Raw genomic sequence first — 21,903 nt, forward strand, 5'->3', positions numbered from 1 at the left:
CCCTGCATCTCCCATTGGAACCAGTGCAGGCTGCCTGCTGGTGTTGGATCTCAGCAGTTTCCCCTTCCACTTTCCATGTGGGGAACCAACTCCAGCCTTAAAGAGCCATGGGATATCTATAGGAAGTCCCTATGCTCCACAGGTCCTGCCAATTGCCTGCAGTAGCAGTTCTTGTAGGGTGGATGATGGTAAACTGGGGCAAGCCTAGTCCCACAGAACCACCTTTACACCATCCCACCCTGGTGAGGCTCAGACTTTGCTCAATTTTTTAACTTTGCTGTCAGGGATGGTGGTTCCTTCCTTCATCTACCAATGCTACTTCGTGGATTTCCTCACCTGCCTTACCCCTTCCTCCTCCGGTTTCTCCTTCCTGTTTCCACTCTCTACTCCCTGTCTTGTTCCTACATTCTCTTCCCCCATTTCAACCCTGGTTTCTCTCCTAAATGAAAACAAGTGTTAGTGATTAACTTCCAAATAAAAGGAGTACTTGTGGCACCTTAGAGACTAACAAATTTATTAGAGCATAAGCTTTCGTGGGCTACTTCCAAATAACCATATAATTTTGTTTACCCTATCCTCACTTGTCCCACCTGCCTCCTTGTTTGGTTCTTCCCTGGTGCGTCTCTGTCTTTAGCCCTGATCCTGCAATGAACTCTGTGTGGGTGGGTACCTGTTGATGTCTGTGGTGCTCTGTGATCAGATTCCCAGGGGAGCCAGCTGAGGTCACTCAATTAGGGTGAACTGCAAAGAATGGGGCAGACAATCTCCAAAACTGGTGGATATTCCAATACTTAGATTTACCAAGCCAGCACAAAACAGATTCTTTATTATCTCACTGGTTACTCAAGAAGTCAACAACACAGTTCCCTTGAAGTAACCCAGCCTCAGGCCTCTTCCTAGACACCCACGTCAGATATGATGAGGATTAATGAAAATCTTATTCATCATATAAAAAAGTTCTACCAATCCCAAAGAATACGACACATTACCTCCCAGGTTAACGAATATTCCAGATCTTGGCCAAATACACGCTTACAGCCAATTCTTATTAACAAAATAAAATTTATTAAAAAAGAAAAGAGAGAGTATGATTAAAAAATCAATATACATACAGATATGAGTTCAATTCTTGAGGTTCAGATTCATAGCAGAGATGGTGAGCTTTGAAGTTGCAAAGAGTTCTTTTAGAATTTAGTCCATAGGTTATAGTCCATTGTCCAATATCTTATTCAGGGTGTTCCAGTTTAGGACTGGGATCTCAATCTTTATAGTTTAGGCTTCCCCTTCATGAAACCTCAAGCAGAACTGAAGTAAAAAGAATTGGGACCCAAAGATCTTTTATACAATTCCAGGCCTTCTTTGACAGGTTGGAGTCCTTAGTTGAACAATAGGCACTCATGTGGACTTTGAAGTGGACCCATTTCCTAAGCATAGCTGGTAATTATCCACACAGATTAACACAAGGCACCATTTTCCCACCATTCGCAGATGATTTGCTATACACTTCAAAGAGAGATGAATACAGATATTCTATGTTTAGAATTCATTTAAATGTTAAGATTTTTTTTTGATCTCTGAATTAACAGAATACAGCATAGACAGGGACTGTTTGATTACATTGTTGACCACTCCCAATATATATGTAAATACACAAAAACACAAACATTATCTCCCCGTATGTTTTTAAGGGTTGAATTTGAGTCATTTATTCTGCAGGATGCTTAACCCTTTCTGGTCATGCATCACAGGCTCCATATGGGCACAGAAGTCCATTGTGTGGGATTAATTGCAGGATCAGAACTCTTCAGGGACCGTGTCTTATTTATTTATTTATTGGCCATAAAATGATAATATCAGCCAGATTCTAATCTTAAACCACACTGATTTGATTCAGTATAGTCACCTTTTCAGTATCATTCTCATTCATTGTGAAGAGTCTTTTCAAAAGAGGACTCTTGATATTGCCAAGTTGCATTTGGCACTTTCATTTTTCTTCACTGCAGACTAGAGGTTTGTACTGTCTGGAAGAGACCAAACTAATGTCATTTATAATGCACACCCTGTTGAGAACTGAGAGTTGAGTTCATAGAAGAAAGACCAGTGTATAAAAGCTACTGAATACTGTAATCCTGTTGTAATTTAGAGTCCATGAGCATGAAAGATGTGTTTGTAATTGGCTCAGGTCATGCCTGGAGAAAATTTTGATGCTATTCCACACCAGCTATTGAGGAAGTATGTTGGATATGCTCGGCAGTATGTTCACCCAAAGTTATCTCCAGAAGCTGCTCAGGTCCTCCAAGAATTCTATCTTGAGCTCCGGAAACAGAACCAAGGAGTGGACAGCACACCTATCACCACAAGGCAACTGGAGTCACTGATTCGGCTTACAGAGGTACACTTCCAGCTGTAATCCTTCTTGCTTCTGGCACCCGAAGTATTTTAATATAGCTATTAACACTCCTAAGGAGTTGCTAGCAATTGATTTGTGGCTCCCAACCTGCTTCTATTCCCTCTGTTTTCTGCTGATCAGAATTGCTGTAGATCCCTGTAACCACTCCTTCACAGCACAAGGAGTGCCTAGTCCTTGCACTGATTCTTCCAGCTTCTCTTTTGAAATAGGTGTATCTCCATATATTTATATCTCATAGAGCTGGAAGGGACCCTGAAAGGTCATCGAGTCCAGCCCCCTGCCTTCACTAGCAGGACCAAGTACTGATTTTGCCCCAGATCCCTAAGTGGCCCCCTCAAGGATTGAACTCACAACCCTGGGTTTAGCAGGCCAATGCTCAAACCACTGAACTATCCCTCCCCCCAAGATCTGGATTCCAGGGTGCATTAGAGGAAACCAGAGGCAAGAGGCTCAATGTGAGGTTATAATATGAAACATTGGGAGCCTTTGTGTTGGGCCTATGCTGTCAGGCAAGCCTGACAAGGCAATAAGGTACACCCAGACAAAGAATCTTAATTTTTTTTTCACCCTTTATGCCATTCTGAAAGGGCTAAGTGGAAGACAGACATTTCAGCTTATTTGTTCCTAAAATCCATTCATCTGTGTCTCATTGCTTAATACGGTCTTTCAATATGCCACAGCTCCAGCAGGGTGAGTACATTCAAGCAGCTTTTCCATCCCAAACTGTGTCTAAGCCCATTGTAAAAGTAAAGGCAAATTGGGATGCTAGATGGGTATCCTGGTTCTTGCTTATGGACCAAAATAACATTAAACCAAATAACTGTCAAACTCCTAAGACTAAATCTTGATGACTCTTTAAATGGCTGGTCGCAAGAGGGGCATAAAACCCGAAGAGCTGTATAAGGAGCTGTGGAGGGCTTCCCCAGCCTTTCCATCACAGAAAAATCTACCAGGCTGGGAACTTGCCCATCCTTCCCTAGACCCTATTCCCCTTTTCTCCCCCTCCTGTATCTGCCAATAGGGAGAGGAGCAGGATTCAAGGATACCCACCTGGTTTTTCAGAAGAACTTTTTTTTTTTAACAGTATAGAGAGGGACCTGTGTCTGCTCCTCCCAGGCCTTATCGCTATTGCCACGTATTTTTAATGCTGTGTTCTAATAGCATTAGTCGTGCTTTGTTGTTGTGCAGTGAATGCAGTGTTAAAAAGCAAATCAGCAATTTCCAGACCACAACCCACTAACATAGTTTTGAAGGTAGGAGTACTGCTACTTATTGATAGGGCTTTATCCTGCAATGATTAGTCAGAAATTCCATTGAAGAATGTGGCTATGTTTGTGAGTCCTGCAGGATCAGGTCCCAAGTATGTCCTTAGAGCTTGATACAACCATTGTGACTGAACGATGGAGACTAAGCCTTTTTTATGTGGTGGCTACCACATAACTTCAGCTTAATTGTTAAATATGGTTTTTGTTTAAGGCACGATCAAGGCTGGAATTAAGGGAAAAATCAACCAAAGAAGATGCTAAGGATGTAATTGAAATAATGAAATACAGGTGATGTACAGTGTTAAAATCAGAACAAATAGTGGTATTCATTTTAAAAAAATACTATTTTTCATACAACTAAGAGAATGCTTAGATGGTATGGTTCAGACCATTGATATTTATATACAAACTCTATTGCCAAACTGTCTTATCTTTTGGGTTTGGCTGAATAGGGTAGTAATATACAACCCTGCCTTTTATGTTAATTTTATCATGTGGATCATGACCACTATGATTATAGACAACTCAAAGAATATGATCACACTGTAGTGTAGGGAAGATTCAGTCCTTTTTGCCTTTTAGAAAAGATACACCTCTAAATGTCTTTCCATTTACTCAGAGGCTGAATTCTTGCTGTGAACTGATTAAGGCCAAAGGTGGTTCAAACAGACCCCTAGTGAAGGCCTCCAAACTGCTAGCTTTATTCTTAGTGGGAGGAGTTGCACAATTTGTGAGCCCCTTTGGAGACCTGAGACTTCAATGACTCATTCTTATATTTCAGATAGATAGCAAGACCCTGCCCAACCAATTCATTCATTTCTACCTTTACCTTCTGTTGATTCTCATTTGGTTGTGTTTTTTTAGCATGCTAGGAACTTACTCTGATGAGTTTGGGAAACTGGACTTTGAGCGCTCACAGCATGGTTCTGGGATGAGCAATAGGTCACAGGCAAAGAGATTTGTTTCTGCACTCAACAATATTGCAGAAAGAACCTACAACAATCTCTTTGCATTTCAACAGCTTCGGCAGATTGCAAAGGAGCTACAAATAAAAGTAAGTGGGGGAAATCCAGATTCTCTTGAAAAACAGTTTAGGAGTCATTAAAATTATCAACTGAAAAATTAAATGAAGAAATTAAAATCAGAAACAGCAGACAAGTGCCATATCTCTCCATTAAACAGGGATGAGCAAAACATATTGCTGCTGTTCTCAGCTCTGTCATGGAGACATTTCCATTGTAAACTTTCTAATGTCGCTAGCCTTGCTAACTACAACATCTTGCATCAACAAGCACTAACTTTGCTGCTATTATTAACATTTGTCTCTGACTTTTTTGGCCAAGGACAAGTTGGTCCCAGAATGTTTTGCTTCCTCTGGCTCCAGGACAATTTTTTGGTCTGTGTTTGTATAGAGCCTAGCACAATGAGGTCCATGACTGGGACCCCTAGGCACTATGATAATGCAAATAATTCTTCTTAATAATAATCCTTATGATCACTCCAATTTATGCTCCAAAAGTTGTGCCTGCCATACTGAAAATGATGTTCCTGTGTTTTCTGTTCTGGTCTTCCTTCTGATGTCTGTATGCTTTCATTCCTGTTCCAAACTTTCCTAATGTGAAAGTGTTGCTAATCAGACGGTAAGCATATCAAAAACACGTAAGGCAGCAAGTTCAACATATCCTGTGATCTTCAACTCACCTTATACACATTTGATTTTCTCTAAGTGAAAATAATTGTCAGCTAATTCTGTGTTTCACTTCATGCTGGAATATCTGAAACATCCAGTGAAAAGTGACCTTTTAAATATTTTCAGAAAAGATTTCTGTGCTTGTGAAAAGTGCTGGAAACTGAATTTCTCTATCCATAGAACTGTTATAATGTGGGCAGTGATATTATTTTTCACATAGGTCAGCCCCCCTCTAGCCAGAGGGCCCTCCTCTAGGGATGAGATAGTAGGGTCAATTGCCAAGCCCCCTCTGAGGCTGCTAATCAGGTTAAATGTTGTGGATACCTGTCCAATTGTGATTACCAACTCCTTTTACATGGGCCATCCATCAGTCATTTGGTGACTATTTCCACTCTAAACCAGTATCCTTGGGATGAAAGGCTCAGAATCCTTTTTCAAAACTCACAAACATGTCACCCTTCCTCTTTTTACCTTTTTGTGAAACTAAAGAAAAATTACAATTTACTGTTTTCACTGTATGTGTAAAATGTTTAGCCACACCCTCAATTCCATCTCTTCATAGCATAAAGACCTAAGGTGAAATCCTGACCCCACTTGAAGTCAATGGGAGTTTTGCCATTCATTTCAGAGGGGCTGGGATTTCTCCCTAGAGCTTTTGTGTTTGTTTGGCAAAAGATTTTCATACTGCTTTTTTTTTTTTTTTTTTTTAAACCCACATTATCTCCCCCTTTGAAACACTTTCTTCCAGAAAACTCCCTCAGCAGATGAAATGTCATGAAACTTTGATTTAGGTATATTTCACTAATTTTCCATGTGGCAAAAACAGGAGCATTTTCGATGTTGATGTTTATAAACTGTAATTTTTTTTTAGTGAGGTGAAATAAAGCAAGGAAAGATACAGTCTACTTTTACTTAGCCTTCAAGTGATCCAAAGGTTTGTGGCGGAAGTTAAACCCTTCACACTAATTTCCTTTCTGTGATTCATTTTAAAATGTTTAAAAGAATTGCAACATACCTTGCTTTACATCAGACATAATAAATATTGTTTCTCACGCTGAATAAACATATTTCACTCATTATTTTTCTTCCAGGTATCTGATTTTGAAAGCTTTGTTGGGTCTCTAAATGACCAGGGTTATCTTTTGAAAAAAGGTCCAAGAGTTTATCAACTTCAAACTATGTGAAGGAACCACCACAATGGAAGCAAATGTTCTTGAGGCACAGTAATCCTTTTTGAAATGGAGTAACTGGTGGACATGGTGCAACAGGAATCCATTACCCTATAACCTGCAGTCTACTAAGGATATTCCTAAATGTTATACGTGTCCAAAACTTCTATTAGCTGAGACATGACATTCCCAGAAGAACTGCCCTTTTAAAAGCAATACTTTCAGGAATGAGTGACACTACCATATTTACTTCCAGAAGTGTTAACAGAGAAGATGATATTTTGTGCTGCCATTTGGAGGTACTGTAGTTCAAATAAGAGTTATTTGAGACGAGGATCTCCATCATCAAAGATAATAGCAAGAGGAGAATGTGTATTTACATTCATCCTATCAAAGGACAATCATAGATTTTACTTCTAGCTCAAATAACTCATGATGCCTGGTGTTACTTTTAAAATGAATAGAAATGTTACAGAAAGTATTTTTTCAATCAGAAATGGTAATATTGAAAAGATTTGAGAGTAACCCAGATTTTAGCAGTGTAATTAAATCAATTAAATAGCTTTAGCACTATTTTGAAATGTTTTCAAGAAATTTGATAACGTTTTCATGTTGAGGCTCCATGCAATGTATAGTTTTAAGGAATGTGGTATTTAATTGCAAGAAATTAATTTGTTTGAAGTTTCACTTTTGCAGCTTACTATTTAAAGAGCTGTATACAGTATTTGAGCTTTTATTTAAAATGTTAATCTGAAAAAATCAAACTCTAGTTGTACATATTAAATATTATAGAAATGAAATAATGTGTTTATATACATACTTCATTTAAAATCTATTAAATTTGGGATTCAATCAACAAGTTGTCTTTAAATGATATTAAATACTTAATAGCATGGAAATTTAAAGCAATTTTGTCATAAATATAATGTAGATTTTGTGCATTAATTTGTATTATTCCTGATGTATGTTAAACTGACTTAAATAAGGACATCTAACAAAAGTGAGACAATGTGTGTGTTTATATAAGATCTGCTTTGATGCCTGGTAATCCAGTTTTTTCCTAAAGTAATTCTTCCCATAATACAAATGCAAGCTGGGGAACATGTCTGAAATGATATATATTGAGGTCACTACGAAAATGATGATGATGATTTTATCAGAAAGGTGAATGAATATGAAGGCTTTCTGAGTTGAGGCAGATTATTACTTATTTAAGAGGAAGCAGTGGTTTTTAAACCAATTCAAAGGGGGGAGGGATAGCTCAGTGGTTTGAGCATTGGCCTGCTAAACCCAGGGTTGTGAGTTCAATCCTTGAGGGGGCCACTCAGGGATCTGGGGCAAAAATCAGTACTTGGTCCTGCTAGTGAAGGCGGGGGCTGGACTCTATCACCTTTCAAGGTCCCTTCCAATTCTAGGAGATAGGATGTCTCCATTTAATTATTATTTATTTATTTTCTTTAAACATAATTTGAGGAAAGTTAAGTCCTGTGCCTCTGAAGTTCTGCGCCTTGAGATGAAATCCCAGAGTGTGAAAGAGAGATTTAGGATCCTCTCACCAGCAAACAGTTTAAAGCCTCGAATCCTGCAAAGGGATCCACCCGAGCAGTTCCTTTACTAACATGGGAAATCAATGGAATTATTTGTAGGTATAAGGATCTATCCATTAGGAACCCTTCTTAGGATCATGACCTAACAGCAAAAAGGCAAATGAGGGGTAACTTCAGTTATAGGTCTTCATTTAAAAAACAAAACACCAACAATGTGTTTTTATGACATTTTATGTGCTTGAATCTAAAACTGGAAATCCTGATTGTTCTACTTTCTATTTATTGTGTATGACAATTCCCTAGTGCTAAAGAATCCTTGTGCAGTATATCGACTGCATTGACTATCTAGTTCAAGATTTGACTGAAGACATATTTGATCTTCAGTTATCAAATACCTTAATAGCTGGGTCTGTACAATTAATCTGCCCAAAAAAACTGCAAAATTCTCATAGCCAGTTTTTCATACTGTGATTTTTTGTTTTTTGATTTGGTTTTAGAGAGGCTACTTATTTCTGTAGAAGCTTCTATTGGCTTTGGTCATCTAGCTGTTAACACAAATGTACTGTAACTTTTCTGTAGCCTACCCTATGATGTAATTGTCCATGATGTAATTCAGAAACTGCTTTATCAACTGTGGAATAGTTAATGAAGGGGCAAAAACCGTACATGAGTTCATTAAAGGTCTAGTCCAAAGCCCCCTGCCGTCAACGGAAAGTCTCACTGCCTTCAGTTAGCTGTGGATTGCATTCTTGTAATTTTTCTTGAGCCCTTGTGAACAATGAAAAGGGTAGAGTGGCACTTAACATTTCAAAAAATCTTTAAGCTTCAGTATCAAAGCCCTGGCCTGTACGTGATATGATACACCGGGCTGAAGAGTGAGATACTCTGAGACACAACTCTGCAACACAGGAGCTAAGAGCAGGGTCCTAATATGCATATTCACTCTTAAGGGGCGGTGAGTTTCCAATCGAGTCTGGCTGTTGCCGGCTGGTCGGAGGCAGCTGCTCCGGGGCTGGGCTGGGCTGAGCCCCCGGGGGCTTTGCCGTGGCTGGAAGCGCGGGGCAGCCCCCAGGCAGCACTCAGGCTCCCGACTCGCTCCTTGGTGGGGAGGAGCCGCAGGACCCAAGGCGCGTGTGTGCGCCTTTAACAGCGGGGGGAGGGGGGGGGAAGGAGAGGCGATTGCCGTAAAGCATAAAGGCAGCTGTCGCAAAAGTCGCAAACCCACCCCAACGCCTTCAGGCACACATCTGTCCGGTGAACGGAGGCGTGGCTGCCCCCTCCCCTGCGTCTGGCCGGGCTGAAGTGCGCCCAGCGCCCTCACGGGGGGAGGGGGTGGACGCGGACGCCGCCATGTTGGCCGCCGCCTGGCTGGGCAGGTGCTCCTGGGGGCTCCTGAGAGGCGCGAGCCGGCCCCTGGGGGGCAGCGGCGCGAGGCCGCTCGCGAGCCGGTCCCGGGCGGCCGGAGGCGGAAACAGCCGCCGCGGCTTCTGCCTCGCGCTGGGCTCCTCCCCGCTGAGCGGCCTCGCGCCGCGGGCGCCCTCCTCCCCCTCCCCCTGCGGCGCGAGGCGGGAGCCGCGGCGGCTGCTGCTGCTGCTGCGCGCGCCCTCCCCGGCCCCGCTCTCCCCGGAGCGGCTCGCGAGCGACTCCCCGCGCCCCGCCGGCGGGGACAGCCCCGCGCCGAGGCGGCGCAGCGACGGCGAGGCCGGCCCGCGGGGGGATGCGGCGCGGAGGGGCCGAGGAGCCGCCAGCGGGTACTCGGAGCTGGTACGTGCGTGAGACGCAGATGCGGCCGGTCCCGGGGTCACCTCTCCTCTCCCCCCGTACGGTCCCCCGGCCGCCCCGAGAGCCACAGCCCCCTGCCTGGGGAAGGAGCCTCCCACCGTGCCCGCCTGGTCACCGGTGGTGTTGCTAACACTGCCCCGGAGGAACCCGTCAGGGGCCTGCTAGTAACTGTCCCTGTTGGGACCCCTCTAGGGTCGTGTCCGCCCTCTGCCCCTCACTCAAGATCAAATCCTAGTGAAGACGTGAGTTGTCACAACAGTGAGCAGGTGGAGTGTAAAAACGGAGCTTCCCCCCATCTCTGCCTGCTAAGTCGCATGAAAACTTTTTTTCCCTAGCAAACTTACCAAGATGCATTTCGCATGTTTTAATATAAATCGTTTTTTTATTATTTTTTAAAAAAAAAGGTTGCTCATGGGTGGTCAAGTATCAGAATAAAATGGCACCTGGTATTGGAGCTGTTCAGGTTCCCCTTCTTGTCTCGGTTATAGGTTTAGGTCTGGTCAAGAGAGGTTTGAGGTTTATTTCCCAGTATTTCAAGGCATTCTGGCAATCCAGGTTTCACTCAAATATGTATTTACGTTGAATATTCAAATCACATGCAAGGCTTGACTGATTTCTTTTTTTAACATTTTCTTATTTTCCAGTATGAAAACCCATGGACAATCCCAAATATACTTTCTCTGGCAAGAATTGGTTTGGCTCCAGTTTTGGGTTATTTGATTGTAGAAGAAAATTTCAACATTGCATTGGGTGTTTTTGCTTTGGCTGGGATAACAGACTTGGTATGTTGCATAACAGAGTTTTGAAACTTATTTTGTTGTTTTTTAATTTAAAATCACACTTACTGCATCATGTATAAACAGTTTGCTAATTCTCTTAAAATTTAAGTCAGTATTTTGAAATGAGATCAGCTAGTATACAAATTCTTTTGTAGAAATGCCTGAGAAAGCCATGATGACAAGATGGCCAGATTCTGCCACTCATTAAGGCTGTTTTGTGCTGCTCTGTTGGTGCAAAACAGCCTTAAAGATTCCCTAAACAGGCAACTGAGAATCCCCCAGTGAGTTGTGTATAAACTGTATTTACGCATGCAACTGGCTGCTTGCAAATGCAGATTAAGAATTTCTGCATCTAGAAGAGGTAATTGTGTATGCAGATTAAATATGTTTCAACAGTGCCACGCGAACGCCTTTCCTCGCTTTCAGGTGACATTGTAAACAAGAAGTGGGCAGTGGTATCTCCTGCAAATGTAAATAAACTTGTTTGTCTGAGTGACTGGCTGAACAAGAAGTAGGACTGAGTGGACTTGTAGGCTCTAAAGTGTTACATTTTTATTTTTGAATGCAGGTTTTTTTCTTACATAATTCTACATTTGTAAGTTCAACTTTCACGATAAAGAGATTGCACTACAATACTTGTATTAGGTGAATTGAAAAATACTATTTCTTGTTTTTTACAGTGCAGATATTTGTAATTAAAAATAAAGTGAGCACTGTACACTTTGTATTCTGTGTTGTAATTGAAATCAATATATTTGAAAATGTAGAAAAACATCCAAAATATTTAAATGGTATTCTATTATTGTTTAACAGCGTGATTAATCACGATTCATTTTTTTAAATCGCTTTACAGCCCTTCTGATAATACTTTATAACTTTTTAATTACCTACATTATATTCATTTTGCTTATCACATATCCTGGTAACCGTAGTAGATGCTGATTTTTTTTTTTTCTAGCTATCAAACATTCACATATTAAACTTGTATTTATAGTTGGATGGCTTTATTGCACGAAACTGGTCCAGTCAGAAATCTGCTTTGGGAAGTGCCCTTGACCCGCTAGCTGATAAAATTCTTATCAGTGTCCTGTATGTCAGCCTCACTTGTGCAAGTCTTATTCCAGGTAAGATCATGTTAAATTCATGTATTTTTATTTTTTTCATAAAATAGTACTAAATAGTATGGAGAAGTGGACTTAATGCAGGAAGACACTTCTTATGTTGTCAAGGAGGAAAACTAGTTTTAGCTTACAACAGTTTTGTCTATTGGGTTTTACTGTTGGCTATTTAAAAGAAAGTTTAAAGAACTTTATTTAAATATTAAATCATAAAATTCTGACTTACTTTTAATTCTGTTTTGCTGTTGAGCACCTGAACAGTCTCTGTCACTAGGTTCAGCTTCAGCAGTAGTTTGCTCTGTTTTTAACAAAGAATAATTTTATTGCACTTTCCACTCATAAAACTCACATTTTAAAAGAAAACATACGTCATACACAACTACATCAAACCACTGTTCTGAGACTGATATTTCTTTCTTTATCAGTCTCTGTGCTAGACTCCAGTTTTCCAATCCGAAATGGGATGATTGGGGCCACCCTTGCCAGTTAATTCAGATTTGTCTTGGCTGCTCTGGAGTTCATGCTTACTGGCAGTTATTGAAAATAGATGATGATTCTGGCAGGAGGGTGTTTTTCTCTCCACAGACAACAGTGGAACCAATTCACCTCTGCCATCTGCATGGGTCTGACTGTGCAGGCAAGGTGCTGGTTGCAAGAAGTGCTGCAGGATAATGTAATGCTCTTCTGATGCCATTAGATGTTGCCACTGAATGCTAAATCATACATATTTTGCCTCCTACCCTCCCCCCTCAAATTTGAATTGCTTTTTATTTAGATGGAAAAGACGAATAGTTTGTATTTTCTTTGTGTTAATGGGGATTGCACATGTGAACATGTAGTAGTGGGGTATCATGGTGGACTTTGTCTATCTACAGCTAAAAACCTGTTTAAATCAGATTTTTCAAATCCAGACAATTTCTTCTATATCTATATTTTGTTGATTTGTTTTTCAGTTCCACTGACTACTTTGATCATTTTGAGGGACATAGTGCTAATTGGTGCTGTTTTTTATGTGCGATACAAAACACTATCCCTACCGGTAAGTGTTTGGCTTTAAAACAAATTGTGGATGGACATGAAATCAAATAGGTTTGGACTTTGAATAGCTTATCTGTTAGGATGTGTATATAGCAGGGGTAGGAAGCAGCAATTACTTAACAAACATATTGGCCAAAGCTTTGTTATGCAGCTTGATGCAGATCCAAAACTTAGGGGGAAATAGTGAAGACTTACCTGGCAAGAGAACAACAACATTGCATATGAGACTATGAAATTTAGGAGACCATAAACTAATATTTTACAAAATGAAATCCAGCAATTATATCAGGGCACAAAAGCAAGGTTCCATCACTTCACTAGTTATTAAGTAACCCTTTTATTGTCTCTGTATTGCCACTTGTACTGTTATATTTCAGTTTAATGTCTTACATAGTTTTTTTAAATGTCAGTTTGTCAAAGAATAGATTAGTGTAACTGTTTCTCCAGTGCTGTGAGTGATTTTCTGTAGTGTGTTCTTTGTGGAGATTTGTTTCAAACACACACATTAAACATAAATAATCTTTATCTTTCTTTCACAGAGAACACTTAGTAGATATTTCAATCCCTGTTATGCCACTGCCCAGTTAAAACCAACTTTCATCAGCAAGGTAAAGGTGATCATTTATTAGTCTCTAAATTACTGTTTCTTCAGCATCCAGGAGCTTTCACCATTCTGAAGCACTCTTAATTTTCTGACTGCTGTCTTCGGCAGCACTTAATTAGGGCTACCATACGTCCGGATTTCCCCGGACATGTCCAGCTTTTCGATCTATAAATAGCCGTCGGAGGGGGGTTTCTAAAAATCTAAAAATGTCCGGGATTTCCCCTGGTCGGCTATTTATAGATAAAAAAGCGGCGGCCAAGCGCCGCTCGGCAGCCAAAGCCCCTTCCTGGTTCCCCCCATCCCCTGCAGCCTTAGCACGCCGTCCGGCCTGGCAGCTGTCTTCCCCCTCCTCCCCTCCCCTGAACACTCCGCCCCCCCTGTTCCTCCTCCCCCTCCCCTGCTTCCCGCGAACATCTGATTCATGGGAAGCCTGAAAAGAAGCAGGGGCAGGTGGGCAGCAGCAGGTAAGCTGGGGCGAGGGACGAGAGGAGGAGGACTCTGGGGAGGACAGGCTTGGGCCCCAGGGCGGTGGCCCCGGTTCCGGCCGAGCGCGGTGGCCCCGGTTCCGGCCGAGCGCGGTGGCCCCGGTTCCGGCCGAGCGCGGTGGCCCTGGTTCCGGCGGCTCGGGCCCCAGGGCGGCGGCCCCGGTTCCGGCCAAGCACACCGGCCCTGGCCCCAGCGGCTCGGGCCCCAGGGCAGCGGCTCTGGCCCGGCCCTTAGCCCCACGACCCTGGCCGGAGCGCAGCCCGATTCCTGGGCATTTGTTAAAGTCGGCCCTGGTCAGGGGACGGGAGGGGGGAGGGGGGAAGTTGGATGGGTCGTGAGTTCTGGGGATCCTGTCGGGGCGGGGAGCAATTGGATAGGGCATGGGAGTCCTGGGGGTCTGTCTGGGGGCAGGGATGTGAATATGGAGTGGGGGTGTGGATAAGGGTCGAGGCAGTCAGGGGACAGGTAGGGTCCTAGGGGGGCAGTTAGGGTGGGGGGTTCTCAGGAGGGGGCAGTCAGGGGACAAGAAGCAGGGAGGCTTAGATAGGGGGTGGGGTCCTAGGGGGCAGTTAGTGGCAGGGGTCCCAGGAGGGGGCAGTCAGGGGACAAGGAGCAGGGGGTGGGGTTGGGGGTTCTGAGGGGGGCAGTCAGGGGGTGGGAAGTGGGAGGGAGTGGATGGGGGTGGGGCGGGGCTAGAGCGGGGCTCCTCCCCCCTGTACTCTTTTTTGATTGTGGAAATATGATAACCCTAACTTAATACTGACACATTCTTATATTGGGCTTTATTCCACCAAGTCCTGAGTACTCTGGGTGTGATCCAGCAAAGCACATGTTTAATTATAAGCACATAAGTTGTCTGATTAACAAAGCAAACGTTCAGCAGCTATATCTCAAAACTTGTATTTTGCCTGGTTTTCCATATATTGGCTAAGGTTATCAGTAACCTCTTAAGTAACGTGTAGGACCTGAGTGTGGTAAAGTTCTATTTCAGTACAGCCACAACTTACATTTAATTTTTACCAGATGAACACAGCAGTTCAGCTAATCTTGGTGGCAGCTTCTTTAGCGGCTCCTGTTTTCGATTACGTAGATAGCATATATCTACAGACTTTATGGTAAGTTACATTTTTATTTTTTGTGATATCTGTAATGTACTTGTAAAGAAACTAACAATTCCGATTGAATTAAAAAGTTAACTTCGTGGAACAGAAGGGTCTGCCTCAGTAAGCCTAAATTAGGTTACAGACTTGTATGGTTGAACTCTTCTAGATGACATTTTCTTTTTGGCTGAAACAGAACCAAGCAATATATCAGTGCTTAATTTGTTATGAGAGAAATAGCTAAACACATGAGGAAGCCAGTCAAAACCCAAGGATGAAAAGTTAAGAAACTAAAGTCTTCCAAATCAGCATGAAGGTATCGCAGAAGGTATGCACATCCCTAAATTAAAATACATACATAAATGTGGAAAGGTCAGGAAAAATCTGATATTGTTAAATGGAAAGTTATGGCATTTTTTCCAGTTAAAAGGTTTCATTGCTAAAATTGTAGCACAAGTGATGCCAGTAGAAATGGACAAACTATGGCAGGTAAAACAAACTAGAAATTAACCAATTTGAAGAGCAAATAACTTTAAAAAAAAAAGAAGAAGTTCTTTAAATATCTCTGAAATAAGATGCTTGAGGGAGTCAGTGATGTCTACTAGGTTACCAGGGAGTATAGGTGCAATCTATGAGAAAAAGAACACAATGGTTTATTTCCATCAGTCTTTCCTGGCATAGCTGTTGTCACAGTTCAGGGCAACTGCACCTGTATTTTCCCTGCATGGGCCCTCAAGGGCACCGCCTCTAGGCTCCTAGCTCCTCAGCAGTCACTTCTTTTTGGCAGAGACCCTCATGTTTTTCCAGGCTGCAAAGTTCCCTAGCTATACTGTGATATTACCAGCAAGCCAGATTGACTAAACACACCAGTGTCTGTGCTTTGCTTTCTCTCTGAAGGTTTATGAACAGTATAATTGCCAGCAGTTACAAGTTACCACACAGCTCTTTAGAAGCAAGCACATTTATTCCTAAGGTGAAAGCATTACAGAGAAAACAAAAAAACCCGATAATAATGCTAAAAGCTCACCGTAAATTACTTATCAATCTTATAGGGCCTCAGTAGGCCAAAGTCCTTTCAATCTTTTCCAGGAAGAATTGGGACTCCCCTTGGACAGTTTGCTGGATCAGAAAGAAGGCCCTGAGTCAGTTTAAACTCAGGCTGGGCATCCCAAAGTCCTTTTTTTGTCAGTTGGTCTCTGGTGAATCCAGTTTGAACTAGTATATATGAGCCTTTCTAGGTGGTGTGGTACTTCTCGGAAGGTGTTACAACCTGAGTGAATTTGCCTAATCACCCCCACTGTTCTTCGTTCCCAGAAGAGCTGTAGTTTCCCTTCCCTGTGAAATTACATACAGTCCCTGACTCATGATACATAAACTTAATATAGCAAGATCTCCCAAAGTTATTGCAGGAAATTGCCCAAGTCTCTCTCAGCTATTTTCAGGTATAAAGGTGTGAGACACTCTCAATTTAGGATGCTTAGAAGGAAAGATAATTTAAATTGCGACAAGTGAACAGACTAGATGGTATTTGTCCATGAATTGTAAAGGAACTTACTATAAGAATGAAGTGGCTGAGCAGTTAATAGAAATACACAATCTACTATTAGTTAGAAACTATACTAAAGAACTGGTGGATCCAGTATACCTATTTTTTAAAAGGTTCTGAGTAATTAGTGACCTTTATTTCAATAACCAAGTAAATCTGTTGAAAAATATACTTATTAAAACTTGATACTATATGGAAGCAAACTGGGATAGCTTCTGTAAAAGGCATTTTTGCTCTCACCTATTAGGATTCTTTAAAAGTTAACAGAACAGTGAATAAAGGAGAACTGGTAGATATAACTTACCAGAATTTTTAAAAGGTCTCACAAGAGTTAACTATAAAAACAGATTAGATTATACTAGTTTTAGAATAGAGATTTGACTATGGCTTGTGTAGCCATCATCGGAGTGCAATTGATTGAAACAGTAGCAGTATGTATATTTTAAGATGTAGCAAGCAAGAATTATTATCTTGATTTTAGTGGGGGGGGGTGGTTTTGGTGGCAGTTGTCATGCATATATTTTTAAAAACAAACAAACAAGAAACCCTTGGAAGTAATCCATTTGGTCTGGGAATAGTCTTTCAGTGTCAGCCAGTTCTCAAGTTGGTTAACACTGCAGATACACTGAGCCAGATTTGTCCCCCCACTTTTCTGTTTCAAGTATAACTGGATTAAAAATTCAGCCCAGTACATGATGAAGTCTGTGGTGAAGCAGACTACTGAACAATGAAGTTTGCTTATGTGAATACACTTTGCTTTGCAGTGAGGTTTAGTTTTGAATATGAGATTTGTTGTTTACAATCGAAGTTAATCATTAAAATGAGAAGGGGTGGGTGAGAATGTCCTTAATCACACTTTCTTCAACCTTTGATCTCAGTCTCTGTGGCTAGCATAGGCTGTCCCATAATATACACACTCAGATTGTAGCAAAGAATAGGGAAACCATTTAAAATACAGCTTGGGGCATTATTCAAATATTTAAGCACAAAGAAACTAATTTATGTTAACCATTTTCCCCCCAAAGGTGTATTACAGCTTTCACAACAGCAGCGTCTGCATACAGTTATTATCATTATGGTCGGAAAACAGTCCAGGTAATAAACAACAAATGAAATGTTACAGAAAGGACCATCTCCTGACATCACTGTTTTCTATATTGCAAAGGACAATATAACTGGCCTATGAATAAGAACTCTGTTTTTCTTTAGGACAGTTGTTTCAATTCAAACCATGTCATCACAATTGGACTGATATGAAGTAAAAATGAAGTCTGATCATGTACTGTAAATGTATTGAATTTTCAATGTATTTTTTGAAAGTTATAAATAAAAATATAATTGTTAAGAAAAATCACAATGTTCTTAAGCACTTTTAAGTCACCAGTGGCTGTCCTGCATTTTGAATCTTGTATCTCTTTTTATATTGCTTTTCAGAAGCTAAAGTTTGCACACTTCCCACAGAATTGAACAGTATATTAGATTCTAATAGCGTGCTGACGAAGCTCCCTTTTCTTCTCAGATCTAGAATGCATGGAGTTATAAAGATAAACTGTTGTATACTGTCTCAAGACAGAATCACTTATTAGAATTTACTAAATATTATAGTTTGCTGCAAAGGAAAGCATTAAATCACGAGGGAATGATACCTTCAGAAACGTAAAGTGATCCTTTTTTTTCGCCCCAAGTTTTTAAATCCTCATTGTGATATGAATAATAGTCCATACAGTATTTCAGAGTTATTCTCTTCTTCAGTAAAAAATACCAAGGTAACTATCTGTCCCCAGAGAGAAGGTTCTAGTGACATTAGGGCTCATGGTGTAGTGTCACAGACGTAGATAAATTGAGTTCTGAAATAGAAGCATGTTTCTAGTACTGCTAGTTGATAGTGGTTGAGAAACCAAGGTACTGAACTTCCTGTGTGAACTATGCTGGCTATTTTAAAACTGCTTGGTCAGTTTGAGATCTTCTTGGAGCAGAAATATCAACGTAAATAGAAATGAGAAAAATCAAGGCATTTTAAATGCTTGTCCAAATCACTGGATTCATTAGAAACTGTTAAAGTGGCATATTCTGTGCGTGATTCTCCTATATCTCTGACTGCGTTGTTTATCAGGTGTTGCTATGATCTCAATTTACTACCTGTGATCAAAGAATAGAGCAACACTATTTAAAGTTACAGACTTAAATGCCCGTTCCTTGCTTATACTCTGATAGCTACAAAAAGTATCGGACAAGAGATTTCATATTAACAGTAATGAAATCTTCTTATTAAATACCTTGGAGCCAGATGTATGTTTTGCATGTAGTAGCAAAGAACTGAGGTGTGAAGAGGTAAAGTAACTGAAAATAGGTAATATATGTTGGACTATGGTGCTCTATCACCAAAAGTGAATTTATTGTAGCTACATACTGATTTTGAGGGGGTGTGGTTGTAGGTGAGTATATAAAACATTTAAATTTTTTATCTTTTAACTTGTATAGAAATGGTTCACAGACAACGTTTAATTTTTATTCAATACCTGTCTCTTAGCTATCACCATATCCAGCAGTCCAACTCTGTCTTATTTGCAACGGAAGGATAAATGTAAAGCAGATCCTATAAAATGTTTCTTCTTAATGTGCACATTTGGTTAATTGGGAGTATTGTATTTCTTCAGCAACACAATTTTAAAATGGAGAGATGACAAAGTCCATTCAGGTCATTCCTTTTTTTTGTTCATTACCACCATCTCAAGTATAGTGAGGTACACTTGAATATGATGATCTGGTGGGGAATGGCAAAATGTTGAGGTTACTGAAGGATCATGTCAGCATGCAGGTGCCTCAGCACATTAATGAATACAATGGCTACGCCGTTTCATAATTTGTCTTTGTATTTAGCTTATTGTACAGTATTTGGAGTTGTCTCCAAGGTATTTGTATTAAATGAAGTTGTTAAACAGTGCAGAGCTGTTGGCTGTTTCTAGCATGTACGTTAGTTGCTCCTTCTGTCCTTACTGGTTTATTCTGGATATTAACTGCTTCTAATAAAATATAGCTACGGTACAGAAATGATACTCCACCTTACCCATGAGAACAGTCATGGACTCCACATCCCAGCTCTTTGTTGTGCAAAAATAATCACCTTGGGGCATACATCTGAAAAGCAACTGAGTTCAAATGGCTGTATTTGTCAGGATGAAAGCTGTCCTCCTTGGTCCATTCTGCAAGTGAAGAGTCTTTGAACAAGTAGTGACCCCCCAGAGTGGCACGGTTATTGGCTGCATTTCCACATTTCATGGTGTTGAGAAACAATTTAATGCTGCCTTGGTTTGTTTTAAGTTAGTTTTTTTTCCACGTGAGATTGGATTGACGGGGGAAATAGTTTAGACTCTCCCTGCAGACACATACACTGCTACCTCGATATAACGTGACCCGATATAACACAAATTCGGATATAACGCAGTAAAGCAGTGCTCTGGGGGGCCGGGACTGCGCACTCCGGTGAATCAAAGCAAGCTCAATAGAACGCCGTTTCATCTATAATGTGGCGAGATTTTTTTTGGCTCCCAAGGACAGCGTTATATCGAGGTAGAGGTGTAGTTATTTAGGTCTGAACACTGCATGTTGCTGGAACAAGTAGAGCCAAAGTCAGACTAATTAACAGTTTTTTATAGGTGTGTAACAGCTTTAAAAAAAAAATTAAACATTAAAGATAGTAGGGAACTTAATTTGCAGGTTTTTAAATAATGTTTCCATTTTGCTGATGCCTGAAAAAATTAAAATTATGGTTCATGCTTCCTTTCTATATCATAGGGATTGTGCTCTTTTGCGTCTATTTTTCTGTTTGCAAGTCACCTTTAATATAGGTTTGGTTTATGGAAAGTTAGTGAGGATAACTGACCTCAGTGACTCAGAGTGGTATAAAAGGTATTCTCTAAGGCATAGGGTAGTTATCAAAAGATGGTGCCAGGCATTAATTGCAGCTGGCGTGGAGCAGGAGGGAAAAAATTGGGACTCAGTGATAGCAGGCACTAGTAAATATATTAATGCTTGTGAAACAGAATGAAAACCCAACAATCTTGACATCAGAGTACGTGCTAGTGTACCACAATAAAAATGATACTTTATTGTATGCTCCAAAACTACTGTGGAAAGAGATGTCCAGATTTCACTCCGATCAAACAGGCAAAAAAGTCCTGATCTTGTTATTGTACACTTGTCTGTTGCCTTTAAAACAAGAACAAGACTGTGGTTATTTCATTATCATGCTGCATTTTTTTATTTCCATTAGTACAGGGTATGTGCTATTTTTACCATGGTAAAAATAACCATCACAACACAAATACCTTTCATCTGCAAGGATCCCAAAGGGCTTCACAGATCATATTCATACAGCACTCCTGATATATAGCCACCTCTAAAGGATAAAGGGCTGTTGCTAATGAACACCTGCAATCCTGAACAACAAGCAGGGAGAGAAATATTTGATCAAGACAGCAGGATAACTCCAGTCTCTTATGAACAGGGCCTTGGGTGATTTAAGGCTGAGATTTTCAAAGCTGCGTAAGAGATTTGGATGCCCAATTCCTATTTAAATTAAATAAATTGGAATCCAGATCTCTTAGGCATCTTGGAAAATCATATCCTAAATGTCCACTGGAGTGGACAGGGTTTATCTCAACCCCTACAAGGTTGCACTGATACTCAGTTATCTACCTCAGTATAATAATGACAGGTCCAGTCAACCTCATCACTATTCTACTACCTTTGCAGGTCAATCCAAGGCTTTGATCATTTATCATGGTGCTAACTCACTTGTTTCATTCTTTTGATGGGGGAATGATTGTGACCCACGTTATAATTATAGCCATTTACTTTCATTTTGGAGACTCCACACAACATTCTATTATTTGTATTGTAATAGCACCTCGGAGCCCCAGTCATGGGCCAGAACCCCCCACTGTGCTAGGCGCTGTACAAACATGGAACGGAAAGACTGTCCGTGCCCCAAGGAGCTTATAATATACTTGTTTTTATTCATTAAATCTTCATGTCTTGTTCTTAAGTGGCTGGTGCTGCCCATTTGCCATTCCCACTGAGGTCGGCTGGCATTGTGGGTGTGCGGCCCCTCTCAATGGAGGACCCCAAGACCGTTCCCATCCTTCATTTTCAATCGTTTGCTGGAAGACACATTAGGAGGCTCAATGTACAGCTACACAGCAGCAGCTGTAATTCTCACTTCAGGTAAATGTACACAAGTGTACTCTGCTAGTGCCTAATAACAGTAAAAAGCAACAGGGTCCTGTGGCACCTTTAAGACTAACTGATGTATTGGAGCATAAGCTTTCGTGGGTGAATGCCCACTTCTTCGGATGCATCGTAGGCAC

At 41.0% G+C, this 21,903-nt stretch overlaps 2 protein-coding genes and 1 long non-coding RNA gene across 5 annotated transcripts in view; 2 read left to right on the forward strand and 1 right to left on the reverse strand.

Annotated features, from left to right (window-relative positions):
• Positions 1–7,475, forward strand: part of MCM8 (minichromosome maintenance 8 homologous recombination repair factor) — a 31,190-nt gene extending 23,715 nt beyond the window's left edge. Inside the window, exons 17-20 of one of the 2 annotated variants that reach the window (XM_054021319.1) lie at positions 2,183–2,392; positions 3,887–3,963; positions 4,540–4,729; positions 6,457–7,475. In XM_054021319.1, coding sequence (XP_053877294.1) covers positions 2,183–2,392; positions 3,887–3,963; positions 4,540–4,729; positions 6,457–6,549 — 570 coding nt within the window. In that variant the 3' untranslated portion in view covers positions 6,550–7,475. Of the gene's footprint in view, positions 1–2,182; positions 2,393–3,886; positions 3,964–4,539; positions 4,730–6,456 lie in introns of those variants that run through there. The other variant, XM_054021321.1, reaches the window with a different exon arrangement.
• A 1,871-nt stretch (positions 7,476–9,346) lies between these two features.
• CRLS1 (cardiolipin synthase 1) lies at positions 9,347–19,478 on the forward strand. Of its 2 annotated transcripts, none has more exons than XM_054024014.1 (7): positions 9,347–9,845; positions 10,508–10,645; positions 11,637–11,766; positions 12,714–12,799; positions 13,338–13,406; positions 14,912–15,003; positions 17,560–19,478. In XM_054024014.1, the coding sequence occupies exons 1-7, from the start codon at positions 9,432–9,434 to the stop codon at positions 17,645–17,647; spliced, it is 1,017 nt and encodes a 338-aa protein (XP_053879989.1). In that variant the 5' UTR covers positions 9,347–9,431; the 3' UTR covers positions 17,648–19,478. The 2 variants fall into 2 exon arrangements, with proteins under 2 accessions (XP_053879989.1, XP_053879990.1); XM_054024015.1 differs by lacking the exon at positions 17,560–19,478 and adding an exon at positions 15,185–17,553.
• Positions 19,479–20,601: 1,123 nt separating this feature from the next.
• LOC128834866 (uncharacterized) lies at positions 20,602–21,807 on the reverse strand. The gene is made up of 2 exons (XR_008444502.1): positions 20,863–21,807; positions 20,602–20,743 (listed from the first exon to the last, which is right to left on the reverse strand). It is a non-coding gene; the product is annotated as an uncharacterized LOC128834866 (long non-coding RNA).
• Positions 21,808–21,903: the final 96 nt, after the last annotated feature.

This window comes from Malaclemys terrapin, chromosome 3, assembly GCF_027887155.1.
Source record: "Malaclemys terrapin pileata isolate rMalTer1 chromosome 3, rMalTer1.hap1, whole genome shotgun sequence".
Classification (NCBI taxonomy): Eukaryota; Metazoa; Chordata; order Testudines; family Emydidae; genus Malaclemys; species Malaclemys terrapin.

Excerpts from the sequence above, each read along its gene's own strand:
- CRLS1 (XM_054024014.1), top strand. The coding sequence starts at position 9,432 with ATGTTGGCCGCCGCCTGGCTGGGCAGGTGCTCCTGGGGGCTCCTGAGA. Across the intron at positions 11,767-12,713 it reads TTGTGCAAGTCTTATTCCAG|TTCCACTGACTACTTTGATC; the intron begins GTAAGATCATGT and ends TTTGTTTTTCAG. Across the intron at positions 13,407-14,911 it reads AACCAACTTTCATCAGCAAG|ATGAACACAGCAGTTCAGCT; the intron begins GTAAAGGTGATC and ends AATTTTTACCAG.